The 25,694-nt window shown below is 42.5% G+C and overlaps 1 protein-coding gene across 1 annotated transcript in view; it reads left to right on the top strand.

Annotated features, from left to right (window-relative positions):
- The window catches only part of RNF168 (ring finger protein 168), a 58,174-nt gene extending 38,016 nt beyond the window's left edge, over positions 1-20,158 (top strand). The window contains exon 6 of the mRNA XM_064576052.1: positions 1,374-20,158. Within this exon, the coding sequence (XP_064432122.1) occupies positions 1,374-2,318 (945 nt within the window). The 3' untranslated portion in view covers positions 2,319-20,158. The remainder of the gene's footprint in view (positions 1-1,373) is intronic.
- Positions 20,159-25,694: the final 5,536 nt, after the last annotated feature.

Genomic DNA, 25,694 nt, shown 5'->3' with positions numbered 1-25,694 from the left:
ATTTACCATGTGCCAGATAATGTATGTATTATTTTCTTCAGTCTCCAGGCACCAACTCTGTAAGGTAAGGTATTCATTCTTGTGCCCATTTTACAGTTAGGAATTAACTAAGGCACATGCAGATAAGAGACTTGTGCAGAGTCCCTTAAGTAGAGATGCTGGAGGGAGGATTCAAGTCCAGATGGTCTGGCTCATACTAGAACTGAGGATGGAAGAGGCTTTGTAGGGTGGGGATATTTGTCCTACCCTGGTGTTCATATTCACAGCAAAACTAGATAAGTAACCTGGAATTTATCCAGTCCAAACTGGACTGGTTCATAAGAAATGCTATAAGGAATGATAAAGACAAAGCAAAGTAGATAAAAGAACAGATTTAAGGTCTCTAACAACAAGGAGTAATTTTTGTTCTGAGTCAGATTTTCACCAAAGCCTTTCTTAAGGCTTTTCTATGGTCAGAACGAATCCTAGGTCTTCACTTACCTAAGACCTATAAGTGAAAAGAAAAACATACTGGCAAAAGCAAGGGTTCTTTTTTTTTTCCTTTCATTTTCCTTTCCTTTCCTTCTTCTTCTTTCTGTTTTTCTTTCTTCTTTCTTTCTCTTTTTTTTAAAGCAAGTGTTCTTAACCTAAGGTCTAGGACTGTGGTTAGAATCCAGAGAGTACATATGAACTTAAATGGAGGAAAAGGTTTATCTTTACTTTCACCTAACCTCTCATTCCTTTAATTACGAATGTAGACATCGAGCCATAATACTGTTAGCAAAAGCTGTGCCTTTGGTCATCAGTGGAAAGCACAGGTTTTTATCATGTTATGTTTGTGGCAGGTTTCTTGAAATACCATTGTTACTCATCCTACTTCAGCATTACAAGTTATTAGACTTGCCCCAATAGATCTTACTATTTAATGTATTACTGGATGCACATTACATGAGGAATGATATAATTGTGTTGCAATATAAATTATTCCCTTTGTAATCCCATTTATTTATTTTTATATTTTAAAGTATTCAGAAGAGGTCTGTAAGCTTCACCAAAATGCTGAAAGGTGGAGAGTCCGTGGCACAAAAAGGGACTAAAAACCTCTGGGCTAGAGGTATAAGGTGAAAGAGAGGTCAGGTCCCGGTGAGAGCTTATTGACCATACACAGAATCTAGTTTGTGGGTTTTAATCTGTAGGTTTTCATGGGAATTAAAATGAAGGAATGCCTTAATCTAAATTGGCACACAGAATAAAAATACTATTATGAATTAATATGCGTTATTAGTAGTGATGCTATCCTGTAGTGAACACTCAGAGTATCACGATATTAGACTTCTGTATTATGACTTGATGTTTTTCCTGTGGTTCACTCCGTCTTTTTCTGTTTTCTACAGGAAACTGACAGTAGTGTTGTAAAGAGCCCTGCATGGCAAGATACAGAAATTGAGGAAGATATGCCAATACTTTCTCGGCAAATATGCGTGGAAATTCAAGAACAGGGTGAAAAGTCTTCAGAGTCACCCATGCCTCAGTTATGTGCTGATGGTGGAGAATGGTGCCTTGAAGGGGAAGTCAAAGTGAGACCAACGAATCATGATAAAGAGCTAAGTGTCCTAAATCATGAGGGACCTGAAGGCAGAGTTCCCTGCTCTGGGGAAGCTGCAGTTAAGCCTTATGGCAAAACAGAGAGTGGGTGCACTGTATCAGGTATGACACAGATAATTGGAAGTAATACAGTTGAGACAGAAAATGAAGACTCTTGTCTATCGATCAGTAAAGATATTTCCAAAAGAAAAAACCCGGAATCTTTGTCTGAAGCAGTCAGGGATCCATGCGTTTCTGCAAAAAGAAGGAAAATGTTCCCCGAAGCTTCCTCAGATCAAGAGGAAACAGAAATCAACTTTACCCAAAAACTGATAGATTTGGAACACTTACTTTTTGAGAGACATAAACAAGAAGAACAGGATAGGTTATTAGCGTTACAGCTTCAGAAAGAAGTAGATAAAGAACAAAAGAAGCCAAACCGGCAAAAAGGATCCCCAGATGAGTATCATTTACGTCCTACATCTTCACCTCCAGACAAATTGTTAAATGGACAGAGCAAGAATTCCAAAGATAGGAACTTCAAAAAACAGACTGATACAGAGCATTCAAAATCTTGGAGAGGCTCAAAAAATGAAAATTGGCAGCCATCTTTTAAGATCCAGTTGAAACATTCAGTTAATGGGAGAAAGGTGCCAAATTCTTCTAGAGATAATTGTAATGTATCTAAAAGTTCCCTACAGCCTAGTAAGTCACAGAAAAGTATTTTTCAGATGTTTCAGAGATATACAAAGTAATGCATGGGGAGAAGGAGTGTTTTATAATCTAGTAAAGCTGGATTATGAAGCTCTCTTTTCTGTCATAGACTCTTTATAATGGTCACACTCATCGTCTATAAAGGACTGTGTGATTACAAGGGAGGACTATATAAATGTGTTTCTGCCAAACTCAGTGGTAAGCAGGAGTCCCAATCCTTTGCTTTTTTAATAATTATGATGTACTAAGTTTGACAATCCTTACGGATATAAAAATGCCTTGGTGAACTCCCAAGAAATCTTCAAGTGCCATTCTGTTTCCCAGAAATGCATGTTTTACAGCCTTTGCTTCCCTTCTTGTCCTAACTAGTAATCAAAGCAAGATGGTACTATACGGAGTAGTTAGGAACCCAGGCAGGGTGAGTTTTCTTGCCACTTTCCCATATATTTGCAGAGCACTTGAAATGCATCTTCCATAACACTAAAGTAATCTAGTTTTCATCTCCACTTTAATTATTTTAACCATTATAGCATTTTCTTCAATTTAAAATGGTTTATGATCAATGCGTAATCAGAAAAATCAGAGTTTCCTGGAAAATTAGGAATCAGTTGACAGAAAGGAAACTAGGCTCTTGATGCAAAAGGAGTTAAGAGTTGGGGTGCAGCTCTGTGGGGGCAGGTTGACCATTTGGAAGTGTTGGAACTGAGTGAGGGTTCAGAAACTGGGCCTCAGAGGGAGTAGCCGGTGGAGTTTGGTAGAGGGTTCTCCCTCCTCCTTTCTTTGCTAAATGACATGGAAAACATTTGGGTTTTATAGCTTTTCACATCATAGTATCTGGTATCAAAATCAAAATCAATTGCTAAATTGCCTGAAATTTAGGGATTTCACATTTCTATTAATCTGCTATTCCAGGAAAAAAAAATGGGATTTTACTGTAGGAGAGTTAAATATAATATCTTTTGTTGTGGGACCTGAGACATAACCATGTGTTTATTTCCTTATATTATCATTTGTATTGATGCTGACTTTTATATGTGTTTATGGGCAGAAAAAGAGAGTCTGATGCTTGGGTTTTGCCATCTTACCCCTGAAAGTTAAATCAGAAGGCAGTGATTTCATTTTGTGAAATTTAACTTGGAGACTATTAATCTTTTTTTCATTAATATAAACAGTTTTAAGCAAATAGCAGTTTTAACAGCATTTCTGCTGATCTCTAGTTGTCCATCCTTTTAAAGTAAAAATAAAACATTCTAGAGCTAATTCTAGCTTAAATTTGTCAATATTTTTGTACATTATTAAGATTTTTTTTCCTCCAAATTTTGTAACTGAAATTCTGTTAGTCTTTGCATAGTTAATGGCATCTATTCTGATATTGATCGGGTAATTATGGGTAGAATTCTGATGCTAATTTAAAATCTAGTTTGCCCTTTCTCAAAAAAAAAAAGTGATTGCCCTCTGAGTAATGATTGTGCTGGAAAGAAGTCTAGTCAGAAACTAACCAAATTTCTCCAGAATACACTAATATCTGTCTTCTCATCAAACCAGTATTTTTCTAAGAGCAATTTCACTTAACATTTTAGGGTGGACACTGTTAGAACTCCTCAAAAGTTGTATAATTAAATTTTCCTGGAATAGTCCATGACCAAAAAGGGGAAAAAATAGTGTGACATATATAGGATTTATACATTTAACCACTTATTTGTCTGTGAAGAAGTTTTCCTGACCTTAAGATAAATTTTCATTTCTCTGTTAGTTTTTCTGATAGCCCTACCTTATATGCCTTTTCGTTAGAAACTAATAAATGTTTTGTGTCAGTCATTAGAGTATATTGCTACTTTTTCCTCTCACTTTTGTGGAGGGATAGGAGAGTGTTTAACTTCTCAGGGAGCACTAGAACAGTGCAGAGGTTGAGAATCTGAAAATTAAAATAATAAAAATTAAAATGGTCTATTACATGTATTTTACCACAATTAAAAAATAAAAATTAACTACATAAAAATAAAAAGTTCTGCATAACAAAAACTACTACCATAATGGAAAATTGGAAGACATGGCAAATGGCGGGAGGGTTGGCGGGGAGTAGATGCAGTTCATCACAAAGAGCTCATTTCCTTTATGCAAAGTATCTGCTGATACATTATGAAAACAATTAATAACTCGAAAGGAAAATTAGAAATGTTCCCAAGAAACATAGTTCCCAGGAAAGGAAATACAAATGTCTCTTAAATATGTGAAAAGATGCAAAATGTCACTTAAACTAATGTTTATACATTTTTCTACCCTTCACATTAGTTAAGATAAAGGTGTTTTTTTGTTTTGCTTTTGTGTATGTATGTGTGTTTAAATCTTGGCAAGAGTGTGGGGAAATAGGCACTGTTATCTGTTGGTTGGTATCAGCAGAAAATTAAAAATCCCAATTCCAAATTTGGCAATTCTATTTCTAGGAATTTCCTACATGTAGAATGACATGTATAAAATATTTTTGTATGGCACTATTTATAATAATAAGCTTAGAAACAACCTTAATGTCACATCAGTAGATAATAAATGATGGTACAATGAAATACTATGTAGCAATTAACAGCAAAACCACTTTACTGGTATGAAAAGATATATACATGTATTTGCATAAAATGTCTAGAAAGAGAAGCAATTAACGTTGCCATCAGGGAGAGAAACCGTGGGGCTGGGAGATGGGGGGAAGAATGACTTTTCAGTCTGTGTTCTTTTCTAGTTTTTGAATTTTCAATCATACTGAATATATCATCTAGTCAAAATTTAAATGTTTTTTAAATGTTGCAAGATAGGAGCGCCTGGGTGGCTCAGTTGGTTGAGTGACAGACTCTTGATTTCGGCTGGGGTCATGATCTCAGGGTCCTGGAATTGAGCCCCGCATCCAGCTCTTTGCTCAGCAGGGAGTCGGCTTGGGTCTCTCCCTCTGCCCCTTTCCCGCTTGCACGTGTGCGTGCTCTCTCTCTCTCTCAAATCAATAAATAAATCTTTTTTAAAAAAATGTTGCAAGATAGGGGCACCTGGCTGGCTCGGTTGGAAGAGTATACGGGACTCAATCTCAGGTTCTTGAGTTTGAGCACCATGTTGAATATTAGGGATTACTAAAAAAATAAACTTATATAAAAAATATATATTGCAAGATAAAGGGAGCTTATTAATCTTAGCCTGCACCACTCTGAAGGGTATTTTTTGCCTTTACATTTTAAAAATAATTCAGGAAGATTTTTTCAGTGGAAAAAAATAGAGTATTGTGAGTTGATTTGAATGTATTTAGCTTTAAGGTACTATTTTTAACTTATCTGAAAAGCAAGACTTATGCTTTCCAGGTAGCTTTGCAGCAGGCCTGCGTTCCTGCTGAGAGCAATGAGAAGAGCGAGATAGAAATGTAAAATTGCCAGGGCACCTGGGTGGCTCAGTCCATTAAGCTTCTGCCTTGGGTTCAGGTCATGATCTCAGGGTCCTGGGATCGAGTCCCACATCAGGCTTTCTGCTCAGCAGCGAGTCTGCTTCTCACTCTCTCTCTGTGGTCTCTCTTGCTTTGGCTCAGTTGGTTAAGCGACTGCCTTCAGCTCGGGTCATGATCGCAGGGTCCTGGGATTGAGCCCTGCATCAGGCTCCCTGCTCAGTGGGAAGCCTGCTTCTCCCTCTCCCACTCCCCCTGCTTGTGTTACCTCTTGCTGTCTCTCTCTCTGTTGATTAAATAAATACATAAAATCTTTAAAAAAAAAAAAAAAAAGAAAGAAAGGTAAAATTGCCTACTGAAAAGCATCAGAGAGCTACTGAAACAATGAGGACTAAGTTCAGGGTTAAGATTCGAGAGAAGGGAGACTTAATGAGAAGTGAACTGATATTTGCAACCAAAAAGTGGTTTTGCTGGTAGCATGTGCCTGTTGTGAATGCAGGACAAGAATCAGGGCTGCTGCTAGTGAACAGAAACTGGCAGAGCTCTTGGCCTTCTGATGAAACTGGAATAACAATACTGGAGACTTGAGGGTCATCGGACACAAGGCCAATTTTCCCATTAAGGTAATTGCCGAGTTTTGAAATTGCTCCAGGCAGAGGCTCAAAGACTGAAAACCTCTGAAAAGCAGAGAGTTGTCATCAGGCTCACGCTGCTGATGAGACAAAAGCATTCATGACCTCCTGAGGGAAGGGAGCCTGTTGAGTACACCAGGACCTCAACTGGAAGCCCTAGCACAGGGTCTGTAAAGTACATCCCAGGGGCCAAATCTGCATGTTGCCTGTTGTTGTAGGGCTTGTGGGCTAAGAATGGTTTTTGTTTGGTTCTGAAGTAGGCTCCACACCCAGTGTGGAGCCCAGCGCAGGGCTTGAACTCACGACCCTGAACCTGAGCTGAGATCAAGAGTTGGACACTTAATGGACCCAACCACCCAGGTGCCCCTAGAATTCCCTTCTGAATTTGGTCTCTACCTATATGACCTTAGGTGAATTGCTTACCTTTCATTACCTCACTTTCTTAATTTGTGAATGGGAATCCTAATGTAACCAACCTAGTTGCTATCAAGAGGTAAGCACCTGGCACAGGCCTTGATTCAAAAAAAGAACTGGAATAAGTGATGGTTCCTTCCCCCTGGCTCTTCTCTGACCTCACTACTCCACCAGTCCCACTTTTGAAAGAGTCTCACTTCATCCAGTGACTTCGTGCTCCCATAAATCCCCAAATGTGGCATCCAATAAGCTGCAGTTACCTTCTGTCTACTGGTGAACACTCCACTCACCTCTGCCAAGCGTGTCTGCAGCTCCCTGCATCGCAAGAGACCCCTGCCTATAAGCCCCAGGTCACAAGAGTCCTTGGCCCCAGAGGAAACGAATTCTCAGAAATCCTAAGTGGCGTCTGCAAATCCCTGTACTAGTTCACAGCTGGTATGGATAAAGGTGTGTGAAACACTAAAAACTTTGAGATTAAAAAGATGGACTTGAGCCACTACTTATACCCATTTCTTATTCCTGCATGAAGATCTTTTTTTTTTTTAAGATTTTATTTATTTATTTGAGAGAGAGAGAATGAGAGAGAGCGCATGAGAGGGGGGAGGGTCAGAGGGAGAAGCAGACTCCCTGCCGAGCAGGGAGCCCGATGCGGGACTCGATCCCAGGACTCCAGGATCATGACCTGAGCCGAAGGCAGTCGCTTAACCGACTGAGACACCCAGGTGCCCCCTGCATGAAGATCTTAATAAACAATTATGACTTCAAATTTTGAGTCTGATTTTTTTCCCCTCTAGAATATTTTGCCTTGTCTTGGCAGGACTTGGAGCAACCTTGAGTTCAGCTGAGGGGACTCTACATTTTACTTACTTTACATTTCTCTTCAACTTGGCTTTTGTAGTTCCAGGTTGCCACAATCAGGCTCTGTCCCTGGAACTAGTTCAGTTCAGAAGGCTTTCTGTCGCAGGGGATCATAAACGGAGTGTCCATTTTTTGTATCATTCCTCTCCATCTCTTAAGTCCCATAAAAAGTTTGGGTGTCCGCCTTTTACTGCAGGTTACACTGACCACAGACTTTCCTGAGTACCAGGATGAGGATGAGAATCCCACTCCTTGCTCAGGTTTATACTAGACAAATGTGTATTGATCAGGGTCCAGTTAAGAAAACAAAAACACAATATTTCAACAGAGGGTATAGAGTGTAGGGAATCGGTTAGACAGGTGTTAGAACAAAAGGGAAGGAACACTGAGATAACCCAAAGATGATAACTGCAGGAAGTGCCTACTGCCTTCAAAGCTGGGAAACAGAAGAGTTTGGGTTACTAGAATGAGGCACTTAGGAGGTGGGGGAGGGGGAATGCGGAATTGGCGTTCAGACCTTTGAGAAAGAAACCTCTTAAGTGCTGCTGGTGCTCTGAAAGGGTCAAGTGAGTCTAGTTCTAGAAAAGCTGGATTTGGAAATTGGAGTCAACTGCCACTGCTGGGGTAACACTGATAGGAACAGTAAAAAACAAGACTCCCCTTTCTGCCTTTCCTCCTACTACTTATAATAGAACTGAGCAGGAAGCTTGCTGATGGAGGAGGCTGGGAGAGTGGGAAAGTGTCCTTCATAGCATTGCAGACTTTGGGATGGCAGGCTCGGAACTGAGAGAGAAGAAGGTGTGGTTCCCCTCACACTGATTTCCTTCAGTGGATTCTGGGACTAAGATGTCTTGAAATTTCTTTTTTTTTTTTTTTTCAAAGATTTTATTTATTTATTCATGAGAGACAGAGAGAGAGAGAGAGAGGCAGAGGGAGAAGCAGGCTCCCAAGGAGCAGGGAGCCCGATGCGGGACTCGATCCCAGGACGCTGGGATCATGACCTGAGCGGAAGGCAGACGCTTAACCATCTGAGCCACCCAGGCGCGCGATGTCTTGAAATCTCTAAGGCAAAACCACAGAAAGCTCTTACCCTGACAAAATGGAGTAATATGTGTGGGAAAATGCTTAAACACAAACATGCAGAAGTAAAACTTTGTTAAGGATCTATGGAAGTAAACTGGAGAACCTTCCCAACTGGTCAGTTTCTATTGCCCTCATGATATCTGAGTGTCCCCATCTCGATCAGAGTTGATTATTCAGAGTAAGTTTTGTGTGCATCACATCACACAGACTAACATCACCTAAAGCCACCATTGTCCTGACTCCCTACCAGCTTCCCAGTTCCTTACCTACGGGGACACCAAGAACCCCTCTCTAAAATTTCTTTTTGGAAAATTAAGGCCTCCAGCATGATCACCAAATTCCCAGAGCTCCTAGGAGTGTATTTCTGGGTACATCTCAGAGATACTAGAGTTAGAACACCTGGATAAAATTTAAAGGAGGGCATTTGAGTAATTGAAGTAGATCATAATGAAGTAATTCTCCAGAGTAAACCTAGATTACAAAAAAATCAGATGGCAGAGAAATTGTATAATTTTAGCAAGAGGCACTAAGAGAATACTAGATCAATTTGGTTTTAACGTGTGAGAGAATTGTTCCAAAGAGCTAGAAGTGCTGTAATTTATACAACCGTATTCTAAATTTACTGAATTAAAAAGTGTTCAAAACCTCAGCATTTCAAGAATAATTGCCTGTTTGCAAATGCATCTTGTAAACAAAAAAATTTACTTGATTCCTTCTATTGGCAAATGCTTAGCAAACTGCCTAAAGCTTTTATTTGCATAAAGCTAAAAATTATATTAACTGACTTATTTTTAGAAAAAGATTTTGGGGGGGTTGCTGATAAGAACAGGTCACAAACCAAAAAATAGATAAGTGGCCTAATTACCTAAGTCTTTGGGGGAGGGGGAGAAGTAGCAATTTTAATGCTGCATAGTAGCAAAAGGTACAAAAAAAAAAAAACTGAACTCAACTTTTCTTTGGCTTAAAAAACTCTTTGAGTATCATGTATTTTTCTGAAACATTTATTCTAAGTTTGGTGGCTTTTGCATTAAATTGTTTATTTTTATTTTTTTATCTTTTTTTTTTTTAAGATTTTATTTATTTGACAGAGAGAGACAGTGAGAGAGGGAACACAAGCAGGAGGAGTGGGAGAGGGAGAAGCAGGCTTCCCGCTGAGCGGGGAGCCCAATGCGGGGCTCGATCCCAGGACCCTGGGATCATGACCTGAGCCGAAGGCAGGCACTTAACGACTGAGCCACCCAGGCGCCCCCCCCCCTTTTTTTTTTATCTTTTTAAAAGATTTTATTTATTTGAGAGAGAGAGTGAAAGAGAGAGAGAGCACGAGAGGGGGGCAGAGGGACGTAGATAGAGGGAGAAGCAGACTCCCCACTGAGCCGGGAACCGGATGTGGGGCTTGATCCCAGGACGCTGGGATCATGACCTGAGCCAAAGGCAGATGCTTAACTGAGCCACCCAGGCACCCCATTAAATTGTTTTTAAATGTCAAAAGGTTATTTTGGTCGGGGAAGAGAGAAACAATTATTTTGTCATTTTACCTTAATTTTATGGAATGTGGTTTGTGTTTTTCTCCAGAGTCTTAAGAGCAGTTACTATAGAAAACACTTATTTTGAATGAGGTTGAGGTGAGTTTTTTTATTTTAGGCATTTAAAATGCCCTAAGAACAGTATTTATTTTTTCTGTTTGCGCTCTTATTTTTCTATTGTGTTATTGGGCTTCTCGATTTCTAGGGGCTCTTTATGTATTGGGAAAATTGGCCCTTTCTTTGTAATAAGTTACAAAAAAATTTCCCAATGGGAATAAAAGAGTCCCCACACTCTGAGAGAAAGATGGATTGTTCTATAGCCATGGTAACCAGTAACCTTACCAGAACAGGTTATAAGCCTGTCTAATCAATCAATGACAACTTGGTTCATTGAACACACCTCTGAAAACCAACCAATCAGTAACAGCCTTATGCTTTGAAAGTCAACTAATCATCGGTGGTCTCCTGCCAGTAGACACTTTCCAACATAATCAATACTATCACACTCCCCTATATGTGATTGACAGTTTGCTTTGTGAAATGCTGATCACCTGACCACCAACATACCTGTCCATTTCTAAAGTAATAAACTCAGATTTGAGGTCTTAGTTACTGAGTGTTAATCTTATATTTTGACACCAATTTGTCATTTGACTTAGTAAGCTTTCTTTTTTGCCACGCTGAAATTTATCTTTATATAATTTGATTTTTCAATCATTTATAAAAACAAATATTGATTTTTTTTGTTAAAAGGATTTTCTCCACAGCTATAAAGGTGTTACCCTTCCTCCCCCCTCAATTAAGTGTGTGTGTGTGTCTGTGTGTGTGTGTTTTACATTTCAATTTTTGACTCATTGGATGTTTAACCTGGTGTAGGGAGTAAGTACGTCCAACTTTTCTCCCCCATTGTTTATTCAGTTTTCCCATCACTATTTTTTAATGTTTGTTTGTTTGTTTATTAATCTCTACACACCCAGTGTGGGGCTAAAACACATGACCCTGAGATCAAGAGTTGCAGGCTCTTCCGACTGAGCCGCCAGGCATCCTCCCATCACGTTTTTTTAAAGAAGCCTATTATTGCCACTAATCTGAGACGCCTGCTTACCATATGCTAAACATATTAGGGTCTATATCTGGATTTCCTCTTCTGTTTCATTGTCATGCTCTCCATCCGTGTGTTGTTAGCACACTGTTTTAACTACTGAAGTTGTATGATACAGCACGTCACCCCTCATTGCTCTTTTTTTCTCACAATATCCTGGCTATTCTTGTATTTTTCCATACAAACTAGAATCCCATTCGGTTTCTGGCAGTCTCTTGTCTCTGACTGCTTCCTTTCCTTCAATCACAGTAGCTGCTGCCAAGGATGCTGCCTCTGTTTTCTAAAGGGATTCCCTGTCAAATTCGCCACCACTAGACTGTAATTTTCTCACCTTTCCTCTCTACTTGCCTCCCCTGCCTCCCCCTACCTCCCCCTGCCTGCCGCTGCCTCCCCCTGCAATGCTTATGCCTGGCCCTATTTGTTCCCAGACCTGCACACAGGAGTTCCTCGGCCCACAGGGGCCCTCGCCTTCTGAAAATGAATGCTTGCTGATGTTTTTCTGAGATCTGCCACCTCTAGGACCCCTTGGCATTTCCCTTTCTTGCCCAATGACACGCTCCAGATCCACTACACCTGTTTAGCTCCACAGGTTGGCTGTTGTAGCAAAGAGGGTTTGAAGCCATACTGGGGAAACTCACATAGCAAGGAAGTGTGAGTGGCCTCTAGGAGCTGAGGACAGTCTCAAAGCAACAGCCAGCAAAAACTGAAGCAGAGAAGTATGCTGCCAACAACCACACAAGCAGGGAAGTAGATCCTGCCCGCAGTGGAGCCTCCAAATGAGAGCCCAGCCCCCACCAACACCTTGATTGCAGCTTGTGAGACCCCAGGCAGAAAATGTAGCTAAGCGGTGCCCAGCTTCTGACTGTGTAATAATCTATGTGCTGTTGTTTGAAGACACTGCGATTACATTGTTATGCATCAGTAGTTAACCCATATAGATCATATGACCTGAGAAACTGCGGAGTTTGAAATGGCCTTTCCTTCCCATTTGCCACTCCCCAAAAAAACCTTCCCACAAGAAGTCTTGCTCCCTTTCCCTTAAACTCACTCATCATTATAACACATTTTCTGATTACCCTTCCAGATTTTCACTCTTGTCCTAAGAATGCCCCAAGAAGATCATCACCTGTAAGGGGCCTTGCTTACCCTCTGACTTCTAGTTGAATTGTATTTAGCAGGAAATAAGAGGGAGAGGAGGGTATGATTGGAATAGTTATCTCCCTCACCCCTCCCCAGGATCACGCTGGTCTGGCTGGCTGCACCCCTCACCTGAGTCATAGCTCCTGTAAGGAAGTGCTCACCACACAGCCTCTCTTTCCTGGGTCTGGTAACTGCTTCCTCCTCTCCACCCTTCTGATCTAGGAGTGGTAACAGCTCTCTGGCATTGCTACAAGGAACCATCTTGTGCTTTCCCCACACCATGCCCACGCCTTTATAAATAATCCCTCTTCTCAAATTATCTAGTTTTAACTGAGCCATCTATCTCTTGCCAGGTCCCTGAGTGGTACTGTTAACTAGACTAGGAAGCATACCAGCTACTGAAAATCATGGAAATGTTCCATATCTTGCAAACTCATTGAACAGTGCACTTAAAATGTATGTATTTTATTGCATGTAAATTACATCTTTATTTTATTATGTTTATTTTCATATTTTTTAAGATTTTATTTATTGAGACAGACAGACATAGAGAGCACAAGCAGAGGAGGATCAGAGAGAGAGGGAGAGGCAGACTCCCTACTGAGCAGAGAGCCCGACATGGAACTCCATCCCAGGACCCTGAGATCATGACCTGAGCTGAAGGAAGATGCTCAACCGACTGAGCCACCCATGTGCCCCTATTTTTATTTTTTAAAATTTATTTGAGAGAGAGAGAAAGACAGCATGAGCAGGGGGGAGGGGCAGAGAGAGAGGGAGAAGCAGGCTCCCCGCTGAGCAAGGAGCCAGATGTGGAGCTCCATCCCAGGACCCCGGACCACGACCTGAGCTGAAGGCAGATGCCTAACTGAGCCACCCAGGCGTTCCTATATCTCAATTTTAATTAATTAATTAATATCTCAAGTAAAAAAAAAATAGTCCATGAAATCTGTAACCCATGCCTGTTGGTTCCTATGGGTCACTCAATGACCCTTAGCATAATTCCCATATCACAAGACACCCCTGCCTACATGCTCCCCTGTGTCTCAAGAGATCCCTGAACCACAGAGGAAAATAGTTAACAGGGAGGAAAAAAAATCTTTTTTTGGAAAGATTTTATTTATTTGTCGGAGAGAGAGAGAGAGCACAAGCAGGGGGAGTGGCAGGCAGAGGGAGAGGGAGAAGCAGGCTCCCTGCTGAGCAGGGAGCCCAATGCAGGACTCTATCCCAGGACCCTTGGATTATGACCTGAGCCGAAGGCAAATGCTTAACTGACTGAGCCACCCAGGTGTCCCAGGAAAATAAAATCTTTATGACTTCCTGAAGTTACTATACTCATTCCACTTATTTGTTCTTAATAAAGGACTTTTTTTTTAAGCTTGTAATTTTAAGGTAATAATTAAGAGAACTGAACCTCACCTGTTTCTCCATCCTGTCTGCAGATCTTAATAAATGACAGTTTCATTTTACATTTGGAGACTGTCATCTATTTCTTCTCTCTCTGCCATCCCTCATTTTAGCTATTTTTAACCAGTAGTGAGGAGGAGAGGGCACCTATTCACATGTACTATTTTTTTTTTTAAGATTTACTTATTTTAGGGGCGCCTGGGTGGCTCAGTTGGTTAAGCGACTGCCTTCGGCTCAGGTCATGATCCTGGAGTCCTGGGATCGAGTCCCGCATCGGGCTCCCTGCTCAGCAGGGAGTCTGCTTCTCCCTCTGACCCTCCCCCCTCTCATGCTCTCTCTATCTCATTCTCTCTCTCAAATAAATAAATAAAATCTTTAAAAAAAAAAGATTTACTTATTTTAGAGATGGGGAGAGAGAGAGAGCGCTCGCGTGAGTAGGGGAGGGGCAAAGGGAGAGAATCTCAAGCCGACTCCCTCAGAGCCCTACTAGGAGCCCATCTCACGACCCTGAGATCACAACTTGAGCCATACCAAGAGTCGGATGCTTAACTGACTGAGCCACCCAGGCGCCCCTATTCACCTGTACAATTATGTGACTACTTATTGTTTCCAAAATATTTTTTATTCATATCAATGACGAATTTTCAGGTATTTATTTATTTATTTATTTATTTATTTATTTATTTATTTATTTGACAGAGAGACCCATTGAGAGAGAGAACACAAGCAGGGGGAGGGGGAGAGGGACAAGCAGGCTCCCTGCAGAGCAGGGAGCCTGATGCAGGGCTCGATCCCAGGACGCTGGGATCATGACCTGAGCCAAAGGCAGACGCTTAATGACTGAGCCACCCAGGCGCCCCAATTTTCAGGTATTTAAAGGCAAATTAAAATTTAGAGTAAGGGTGCCTGGGTGTCTCAGCCAGTTAAGCGTCCTACTCTTGCTCTCAACTCAGATTTTGATATCAGGGATGTGAGGTCAAGCCCCACCTTGGCCTCCATGCTGGGCACGGAGCCTACTTAAAGAAAAAAAAAATTCAGAGCTTTTCTGGAAATGCTGTTGAAGAGAGACTTTGCCTGGGATGATGCCAGCATCCATTCTCCCCCTCAAGTCACTCTCTCCAGAATTGTCTTTGCTTTTCAAAACCCCTTTCCCATTTATGCCCCCTATGGTACTGGGGCTCTGGGTGAGGAGGGATGCAGGAGCAGTTTCAAGGAAGAGAGACATCATGTGATCTTAGGGCGTATTGGTCTTTATTATAACTTGGACATTAGTCAAGGACAGCACTACTAATCGCACATACTTTGGGTTATAAAGGTAAAAATGTTAAATTCAGAAGCTATTAGCTTCCTCCACCCTCACTATAAAAAAGATAGCTTATTGGGGTGGCTTGCTGGCTCAGTTGGTAGAGCATTTGACTCTTGATCTAGGGGCCATGGGTTTGAGCCTCACACTGGGCATAGAGCTTACTTAAAATAAATAAATAAAATTTAAAAATTAAATGATCATATGTAAAAAAAAAAAAAGTCCCAATTACAGGCCTCAAATGTTTGAGTTTTGGATTATGATACTCCTCTGAGTCATACCCAGGAGTCTAACTTATTCTATTATTATCCTTGGTAAAACGTGTGCCAACTTCCTCGAGCTATTCAATTTCATTTATCACTTCTAAATTACATCTTGTTTGGGGACAATTCTAGAGTTTCAGGTACTCAAAACTGAAATATGACTGCCTAAACATATGAGATAATATCTCTGAGTTAACATTTTTTGAAAATCAGCTGTGAGCTAGGTACTGTGCTACATGCTTAACATCTCATCTAATCCTTTCAACAAGTCTGTGAGGTAGATACTATTATTATGCCCATTTTACAGATGAAGGAAACTTACAGAGATTGAGTAATTTGCCCAAGGTCAGAAAGAATGAGGCAGAGTAAGGATTTGAACGGAGGACTGCTTGACTCTTCAGACTGGTCTTTTGACTCTCTTCTGTTCAGAAAGGGAATAAGTGAAGATTCAATTTCAAAGGAAAAAAAAGGAAGGGATTGTGTGCAGTTATAGACACCTAGTAAGGGGGATGGTATGCCCCATTTTATAGAGGAAGAACCTGAGACCCAGGCGGTTGACGCTTCCCAAGGGGATTCTGACGGTAAGTGGAAAGTCAGAATTTATATCCAGATCGGAGTCTAAAACCCAGTTCTTTCAAGTCAAATGTGCTGCCTTGTTTTTTTTGGTTTGTGTGTGTGTGTGTGTGTGTGTGTGTCTTAAGTAGGCTCCACACTCAGCACAGAACACAGTGTGGGGTTTGAACTCACAACCCTGAGATCAGGACCTGAGCTGAGATCAAGAGTCAGATGCTCAACAGGCTTAGCCACCCAAGCCACCCAGGAGGCCCAAAATGTGCTGCCTTGCTAAATATAAATTATATAAAATAAATAAAAGGATTTAATATATTTTTATAACACCTGGAATGTGTATGTCACATTTATTTCTGGTGCTTAAAGCTGCGGCGATGATAAGATTTCCTGCGGTACAAAGGAAAACAGGGATGGGCCTGGGCAGGCCTGAGGACACAGTGAATGGCTACCAGGGAAGAACACACCTCAGAGGAGAGAGAGGGCAGGAGGGCCAGAGAGATAGGAGGAAAATCAGCAGGTGTGGTACCTCGGAGGCTAAGAGTGAGACTGTTCTAAGAAGGAGGAGTAAGCAGGGGCGCCTGGGTGGCTCAGTTGGTTAAGCGACTGCCTTCGGCTCAGGTCATGATCCTGGAGTCCCTGCATCGAGCCCCGCATCGAGCCCCGCATCGAGCCCCGCATCGGGCTCCCTGCTCGGCGGGGAGTCTGCTTCTCCCTCTGACCCTCCTCCCTCTCCTGCTTTCTGTCTCTCATTCTCTCTCTCTCAAATAAATAAATAAAATCTTTAATAAAAAAAAAAAAGAAGGAGGAGTAAGCAAATGCCGAATTCTACTGAAAATTCAGTTGAGACAAAAACTGATAAACATCTATAGGAATTAGCAACTTTGAGGTCTTAGATGACCCCAGTAACAGCAGACTGGGTGCAATGTGAGCAGAATTCCAAATGGAGTGGTTCTGAAGTGAGTAGGAGGGGAGAAAAACGGAGGTGGTTGTGTGGACAACAATGTAGGGAGGTTTCGTTCTGAGAGGAGGTGGGGAGCGATTAGTGTGTAGCTCTGGTGGGAAGGGGAGCGCACGTGGGCACATTGAAGTGCCAGTGGAGAGGGTCCCGTTGAGAAGGAACGTTGTGCTCTCCACACAAAGGCAAAAGAAGGGATAGATCTTGAGCAGGAGGAGAGCTGGCTTTTCTGTCGTGGGAGGGGACAGGACGAGTCAAGCAACACGGCCATATCTGTGCGCGGAGTGGCTCCAGGTCAATGGAGTTCTTGCCTGATGGCTCCAGTTTTCAGGTTCTCAGTTGAGAGTGAGCAGGGAGGGCGGCTGCCCAAGATCTGGGGAGAGAGAAACGTAGTAGGGACATGTCATCATCTCTTTGGATTCCCTTGGCTTTACCTGCCTCTTATTCCAGCCACTGTGGCAGCAACCGGTTCAGCCTGGGCTCCCAGCTGCTCCGTGTGGCTGCCACCACGTCGCACCTGGCCACCAGCCTGTGCCCGGCGGCCGGTCTGCGGTGTGATCTGACCCTACTTGCAAGCTCAGAAGTGAGCCTATGACTGTCTCACGGCTGCTGGCGGAAGCCCCGAGACTGCTGGGTCGTTATTCCTGGTACAGCAGGCAGTGGGAGCGTCAGTTCCGTGTAAGTTCTCCGGGCCACGGAGAGGAGCCAAGAGAGCTGCCATACTTCATACTTGTTCTCGTACATCTACGAGAATCTCCTCGGGAGACATTGTGAAGGGGCTGAGATCCTGTGTGAGCAACTGACCTGGGTAAGTGCTAATGTAACCCCATTTGCACACACACACACACACCCGCCCCCCCCCCCCCCCGGCTGATAAGGCCTGGAGCCTTCAGGTTACACTTCCGAATGTCGATACATAGTTTATGGTGAAGTGACAAGAATAGAGTTCTAGAATCAGATAGATGTGGATTCAAATTTACCTTCTAGCTGTGAAGCCCTAACTTCTCGGAGTATTTCCTCAACTGTGAAACAGACAATAAACCCTCACAGAATGGCTGAGAAGGTGCAGTGATACCGCATATGTATGGCAGGGTCAGTTTTTGAGATAGGAACCAATATTTTATTCTGTCCTTGCATTATTTGGTCACATGTAGTCATCGAGGCTATTTGACATTCATTTCTTTTTTTTTTTTTTAAGATTTTATTTATTTATTTGACGGAGAGAGACATAGCGAGAGAGGGAACACAAGTAGGGGGAGTGGGAGAGGGAGAAGCAGGCTTCCCGCTGAGCAGGGAGCCCGATGCGGGGCTTGATCCCAGGACCCTGGGATCATGACTGGAGCCGAAGGCAGACGCCTAACGACTGAACCACCTAGGCACCACTTGACATTCATTTCTTCAGGAAAAGTTCACCTAGGAAATAACAGAGGAAAAAGAAGTTAGTTTTAGGCTTTTGAGTCTCAAAATCTAGCCCCCAGAGAGAACTCAACACAAGAACAATAAATTTGTAAGAATACCTAATGCTGAGTGAGGGAGATCACAATATGCCACCCCAAAATATGCCACTTAGTATAAAGATTATTTTAAGGTAAAGACATTTGAGATTCAACAATTGCAGAAAAATAGCCTTCTCAGAGCTTATGTGACTAAAAGCAACAACACCTAGGAAATAAGGCCGCCGTAAATACCTCTTCAGGGAAGATTTACTCCCAAAAGGGAGAATAAGAACAAAACCTACCCTAAATTCCTTTTCCAGGGAAATTTTATGGCCCTGAAAGAAACAGAAAGACCACTCATAACGGTATAGACAAGCATTATTGCAACTTTCTTATTTCCTATTTGTTCCCCTGGAAACCAAACATCTTTTTTTTAAAGATTTTATTTATTTGAGAGAGAGAGAGAGGGGGAGACAGAGCACAAGGAGGGGGAGTGGTGGAAGGAGAAGCAGACTCCCCACTGAGCAGGGAGCCTGATGTGGGGCTCAATCCCAGAACCTTGAGATCATGACCTGAGCTGAAGGCAGATGCTTAACCAACTAAGTCACCCAGGTGCCCCAAACCCAAACATTTTTTATCTTTCCTTTTTTTTAATTACTTATTTTTTAAAAGATTATTTATTTATTTGAGAGAGAGAAAGAGAAAGAAAAAGAGGGGCAGTGGGAGAGGGAGAAGCAGACTCCCTGCTAAGAAGGGAGCCCGATGCGAGGCTTGAGCCCAAGACCCCGGGATCATGACCTGAGCTGAAGGCAGACATTTAACCGACTGAGCCACCCAGGAGCCCCATTTTTTATCTTTCTAAAAAGTCATTTAACTTCGTGTAAGTGCCTCTCTTCCCACTCCTCTTTACCTATTAAGACGGTATATAAGCCGTAAATTCTAAGCCCTCATATGAGTTACTCATCACTAAGTTCTCTAGCATGTATGTGTGTTGCATATGTAAATAAACTTTTCCCCCTCTCATTAATCTGTTTTTTGTCAGTTTAATTTACATGGTCCTAGTACAAGAACTAAGAGGATAAAGGGGACTAAATCCCCCCACCCCCCACATGAGTAAGATAGGATTCCCTGTTCTAGGACCAAATAAGGAATCTCTGGGCTGGTAGAGGGGGAGAAGGAGAAGTATTACAAGTGCAGGTAATATGTGTCCTTAGAGAGAGAGACCCTTTGCCCCAGACCCCTACATGTCTCAGAAATATGTTTCAAAACAACATGGAAACAGAAGAGACAACCTTAGTGCTTCCCTTGCTCCATTTGCGGGATGGGAGCAGGAAAACATTTCCCGTGTGCTCAAAGGTGATGCAGACATGTAGCCCAGATGGTCTTTGGACCCAAAGAAATCCTGCAGATGGGAACAAGGGAGAACCCCATGGTGTCTGGGGGAACACTAAACAAGGCTGTGCCAATATCTCAGAGATGCTGGTGTGAAGAGATGACAAGCAAGGACCACATGCATCCCCCTGGGGGCCTAATGCAAGACCCCATAGAGCTTAGACACAGTTTAGGTAAAGCATGAAGAAATAAACTTAGTAACTTAAGTGCAACTAAATTTTGCCACCCCAGAAGACAGGAACTCCCAGCAGAAACTAAATTGAATTATAGAGGAGTAATGCTAGTATACAACTCTTTCTGGTTCATGATCAGTATTGGCTATTTGTGGGGCTCATCCAGGATGTCTTAGAATTCTGGGGTAGCCTATATCTGCTCGAAGACTGAATACTAACCCTAGACCAGGATTAGAGCCAAGTCATCCTGAGACAAAGGCTGTGATCTGGTTGGAAATTTGGTGTGTAGAGCTGATGCAACCCCTCAGCAGCCTTTGCCGATTCAGAAATACCAGTGGAGAGTGATGAGAAGGAGCATGAAAGAGTCCTAGAGAATGATGAGATTCCCTAGACAGACACAGAATGATTGATAAGGGACGGTGAAGGCTACCATGTTAGAATTTGCCTTCATGATTAAATTTCCTAAATCAGGGGTGCCTGGGTGGCTCAGTCGTTAAGCGTCTGCCTTCGGCTCAGGTCATGATCCCAGGGTCTTGGGATCGAGCCCCGCATTGGGCTCCCTGCTCAGTGGGAAGCCTCCTTCTCCCTCTCCTACTCCCCCTGCTTGTGTTCCCTCTCTCGTGTGTCTCTCTCAGTCAAAAAATAAATAAAATCTTTAATAAATAAATAAATAAATTTCCTAAATCAAAGATAAGTAAGGTCATTGTTATGGATTGAACTGTGTCTCCCCTAAAAAAGGATATGTTCAAGTCCTAACCCCCCAGTCCCTGAGAATGTGACCTTATGTGGAAATAAGGTCATTGCAGTTGTAATTGGTTAATATGAGGTCAGACTGGATTATGGTGGACCCCTAATCTAATATGATTGATGTCCTTATAAGAAGAAGGCCAGGGCACCTGGGTGGCTCAGTTGGTTAAGCAACTGCCTTCAGCTCAGGTCATGATCCTGGAGTCCTGGGATCGAGTCCCGCATCGGGCTCCCTGCTCGGCAGGGAGTCTGCTTCTCCCTCTGACCCTCCCCCCTCTCATGTGCTCTCTCTCTCAAATAAATAAATAAAATCTTAAAAAAAAAAAAAAAGAAGAAGGCCATGTGAACACACAAAGACACACAGGAAGAATGCCATGTAACGACAGCGGTAGAGATTGGAGTTATATAGCTGTAAGCCAAGAAATGCCAATGACTGGCGGTAACACTAAAATCTAAAATAAGGCATGGAATACATTCTTCCCTAGAACCTTCAAGAAAGTGTGATCTTGCTGACACCCTGATTTTGGACTTCTAAGCCTCCAGAACTGTGAGAGAATAAATTTCTGTTGTGTAAAGCCACCCGGCTTGTGGCATTTTGTTACAGCAGCTCCAGGAATCTAATACAGCCTCTATAATACCCTTGCGTCAGGGTGAATTTCTAAAATATCGAGCCTCTTTTCAGGAAAAGAAGGGAAATTTCAATGGCACCTACCCCAGCTGCCAGAGTAGAGAAGCCCAAAAAACCTTTCCCAATCTGGCACACCTCTTAATCTGCTATAAAAATGGTGGCCTGGATATGTGGGGAGAAACTGAGTTTTGGAGGATGAAGCTAGTCTCTACAGCACTGTCTAGCTCCCAGCACCCAGGGGTGGAATTATGAGAAATTATTTAGGACCTTAGGATTGCTGCTATAAGTTTAGGGAAGTGCAAGCACCTCTCTCTCTCTCTCTTTCTGCCTCTCTACTACTTAGTGGTTAAAATGGACAATTCCTAAATTCCCAAACAGCTATTAATGCAGAAACTAAGTCAGGCCTTGGGGAAGACACTCTCTCAGAAGCCGGAAAATAACCAGAGAGTCTCCACATACCCAGTTTGGTTAGTACACATCTTCGCTCTTAGGTAGATAGCCTAGGCCCTGAGACTGGCCGATGCAGTGTGAGAAGGAAGAAGGCAAATAGCATGGCTGAAAGATCAGGCTTCTGTTACCTTTGAACTGAATCAATGGCCCCACTCTTCTGTCTAGGGGTACGAGGCCCATCAGAGGACTCACCCAGCTCGGAAGAAGGACACATCTTTGGGGAGTGCAATGAATGGAACCAAAATTCCAGTGGGAAGGCTATTCAGGGGATAACAAAGAGGTATCATTCAAATGGTTGCAGGGGAGTAAATCACCTTGGATCCAGGCTTACCTAAGAATCTGAGGAGCCCAGAGGCAATGTATTAGTTATCGATTGCTATGTAACAAACTACCTGAAACATAGTGACTTAAAATGACAGTAAACATTTATTATCTCACATAGTTTCTGTGGGTCAGAAATTCTGGAGTGGCTTAGCTGGGTGGTTCTGCCTAGGGCTCTCATCAGGTTATATAGTCAAGATGGCAGTTGGGACTTCAGTCATCTAAAGACTTGACTGAGGGGCACCTGGGTGGGTCAGTTGGTTAAGCGTCTGCCTTTGGCTCAGGTCATGATCCCAGGGGCCTGGGATGGAGACCCGCATCAGAATTCCTGCTCAGTGGGGGAAGCCTGCTTCTCTCTCTCCTCCCAGCTCGTGCTCTCTCTTGCTATCTTTGTCTCTCTCTCTCTCTCTCTCAAATAAATGAATAAAATCTTAAAAAGTAATAATAAAGGCTCAACTGAAATAATAAAGCCTTGACTGAGCCTTGCAGGTCAGTCAGTGCTGGCTATTGGCAGGAGGCCTCAGTTCTTTGCTGAGTAAGTCTCTCCACAGAGCTGCTTGGGTGTTCTCATGACATGGCAGCTGGTTTCCACCAAGCAAGTGATCCAAGAGGGAGCAAGGTGGAGCAAGGTACAGTGCCTTTCATGACTGTGGCTCAGAAGTCTCATGCTACCGCTTCTGTCATGTTCTTTTCATTAGAAGCAAGTCATTAAATCTGGCCCACACTAAAGAGGAGAGTGATTAGTCGCCATTTTTTGAAGGGAGGCATGTCGAAGAATTTTTAGATATTTTTTTAAACCACCACAAATAGTATCATGAACACAGCACTGAGCTGCTTTATAAGAGGGAGTTCTTTTCTTTTTTTAAAGGCATTCTATTTTTTTAAAGATTTTATTTATTTGAGAGAGAGAGAATGAGAGAGAGCACATGAGAGGGGGGAGGGTCAGAGGGAGAAGCAGGCTTCCCGCTGAGCAGGGAGCCCAATGTAGGACTCGATCCCAGGACCCTGGGGTCATGACCTGAGCCGAAGGCAGACGCTTAACCGACTAAGCCACCCAGGCGTCCCTATAAGAGGGAGTTCTTACGTTGTGGAATCTAATTTGGGACATATACTCAGGTCCCATCATCATGAAGGTCAGGGACTTTTGGATGAAAAGTCATTTTCTGCAATTATGCCCTATAAAATAATCATGGCCAATGAGAAAAACAACAATATCTGCTCGGGGTTTCTGGGAAAGTTTTTGCTTTGCCTTTGCCTTTCCTCCTGCCTCAAACATAGATGTGATGTCTGGAGCAGCAAAAGCTATCTTGCGAGTATGAGGAAAAGGCCAAGGGTTATCAGCCCTGTCTCCACCAAACCAGTACCAGCCTACAACTCCCTAGTACTCAAGCCACTGGTATTCAAGTTTTTTGCTATAGACAGCCAAAACCATTCCTAATTAATGCCGACACAAAGTAGGAAGCAGGAAAAGGAAAGGAATCAATGCTTGGCTTCTGAATTTTAAAACCTAGGCCTCAGGGTGGTAAATAAAAGCAAAAATAAGGGGCGCTTGGGTGGCTCAGTCGGCTAAGTGGCTGCCTTCGGCTCAGGTCATGATCTCAGGGTCTGAGATGGAGCCCCACATGGGGTTCACTGCTCAATGGGGAATCTGCTTCTCCCTCTGCCTGCCACTCCCCCTGCTTGTGTTCTCTCTCTCAAATAAATAAATAAATAAATAAATAAAATCTTAAAAAAAAAAAAAAAGAAAACCCCCAGGGGATGGACTATAGATCTGGGAGATCAACTGATGATTAATTACCAGGCTACTCTACCTCTGGACTACAGGAAGATCCCCTGGTCTGGAAATAATAAAAATTAAATGGAGTTATGGAAAAATAAAATTATATATTTTGTTCTATAAGTTTGTGCACTAAGATTTATACTTACTATACAGTAGCTCTCATTTAACTAAAAATGTTATTCCTGTCTTACCCTTTGATGTCTTACTATCACTCTAAACAGTACTCGTGGTCATTTTCTCTGAAAATTCACTTTTCTTCTAGACTTCTTGATGGAAACCACTGTTCTTTCTTCTCCTAGGCTTGAAGTTTTGAAGTTGTCCTTTGCTTTTCTCTGTTATTCATATCTCATGTTTGATCTGCTATTTCTTGACTTTTCTCTTTTCTCTCCACCACCCCCAACTCTGTCTCCCTCTCTCTCCTTCTCCCTCTTTTCCACTTTCTCCCCTCCTTCTTTCTCCACTTGTCTCCTTCTCTTCCTTTCTCTCCTCTCCTTCCTCTTCCCTTCCTCTTTCCTTCTTGAAGTCTTCCCAGTACTGGGACTGTGGATGTCTTTACATTAACTCCTCACCACGAAGGAGTTGCAGTTCCCACAAAGCTGGTCTGTGGAGAGAGGTATTTGGATAGACTGTCTTACAGAAAACAACTAAAAATCCTGGATACTATTTTAAAACAAAACTTCTTAAAACCACTGAAGAGCTGACAAAAGATAGTAAGGAATTGTTGGGCTAAAGTCAAAGAGAATGTAGAATCTCAGAAAGGAAAAGGAACACTGAAGTCTCCTTTCTTTGAGGGCATATGCCAAATCTGGCCCATGTGAGCTACAATTTTCACATTCCCCTGGGGTGTGCAATAAAGAAGTCAAAGGCCAGGGCCATGCAAGGTGGGGAGTTGCATTCGTTTGCTAGGACTACCATAACAAAGTACCCTGGACTGGGGAGCTTAAACAACAGAAATTTATTGTCTTACAGTCCTGGAGACTGGAAATCAAAGGTCAAGATGTTGGCAGGTTTGGTTTAATTCTGAGGCTTCTTTCCTTGGCTTGCAGATGGGGCTGCCTTTTCCCTGTGCCCTCACATGGTCTTTCCTCTGTGCATGGGCATCCCTGGTATCTCCTTTTGTGTCCACATTTCTTCATTATATAGAAAACCAGTCAGATTGGATTATGACCCACTCTAACAGTCTCATTTAATTTAATCACCTCTTTAAAGTCCCTGTCTCCAAATGCAGTCACATTCTGAGGTACTAAGAGTCAGAACTTCAACATATGAATTGGGCAGGGAAGTGAACATAATTTGGCCCATAAAAGGAGCGAAATATGAAACATTCCCCATAGCACTAGGCCACCTCTGGTAAGAGAGAGAGAACCAGAAATAAATACCCTGTCTGCCTCCCGTCACCATGGGGCTCTAGGGAAACTTGTCTTGGAGATGGGTAATGGAGAGTGGGGCTGTCTGTGAGAACATGTAGCCCCAGACCAGCTCTCATATGTTGATTTGCGGCCCAAATTCATATCACTTGTGTGATTCAGAAAGCCTCAAAATTGGGGTACCTGGGGGGCTCAGTCAGTTAGGCGTCTGCCTTCAGCTCAGATCATGATCCCACATTGGACTCCTTGCTCAGCAGGGAGTCTGCTTCTCTCTCTCCCTCTGCCCCTCACCCCACTCGTGCTCTCTCTCCCTCAAATAAATAAATAAATAAATAAATAAATAAATAAATAAATAAATAAATAAACAAATCTTTAAAAAAAAAGAAAGCCTGAAAATAATGTTTAACTTAAATTGGTCCCAGTATGGTAGTACCCCTAAATGGTTGGCAGGAACAAAGGTA

Source organism: Mirounga angustirostris, unplaced genomic scaffold (genome assembly GCF_029215605.1).
Source record: "Mirounga angustirostris isolate CCGP_5_RB_7025 unplaced genomic scaffold, mMirAng1.0.hap1 SCAF_1, whole genome shotgun sequence".
Lineage (NCBI taxonomy): Eukaryota > Metazoa > Chordata > Mammalia > Carnivora > Phocidae > Mirounga > Mirounga angustirostris.
The sequence above is the reverse complement of the archived record's forward strand: the minus strand, read 5'-3'. Positions and strand labels throughout refer to the sequence as shown.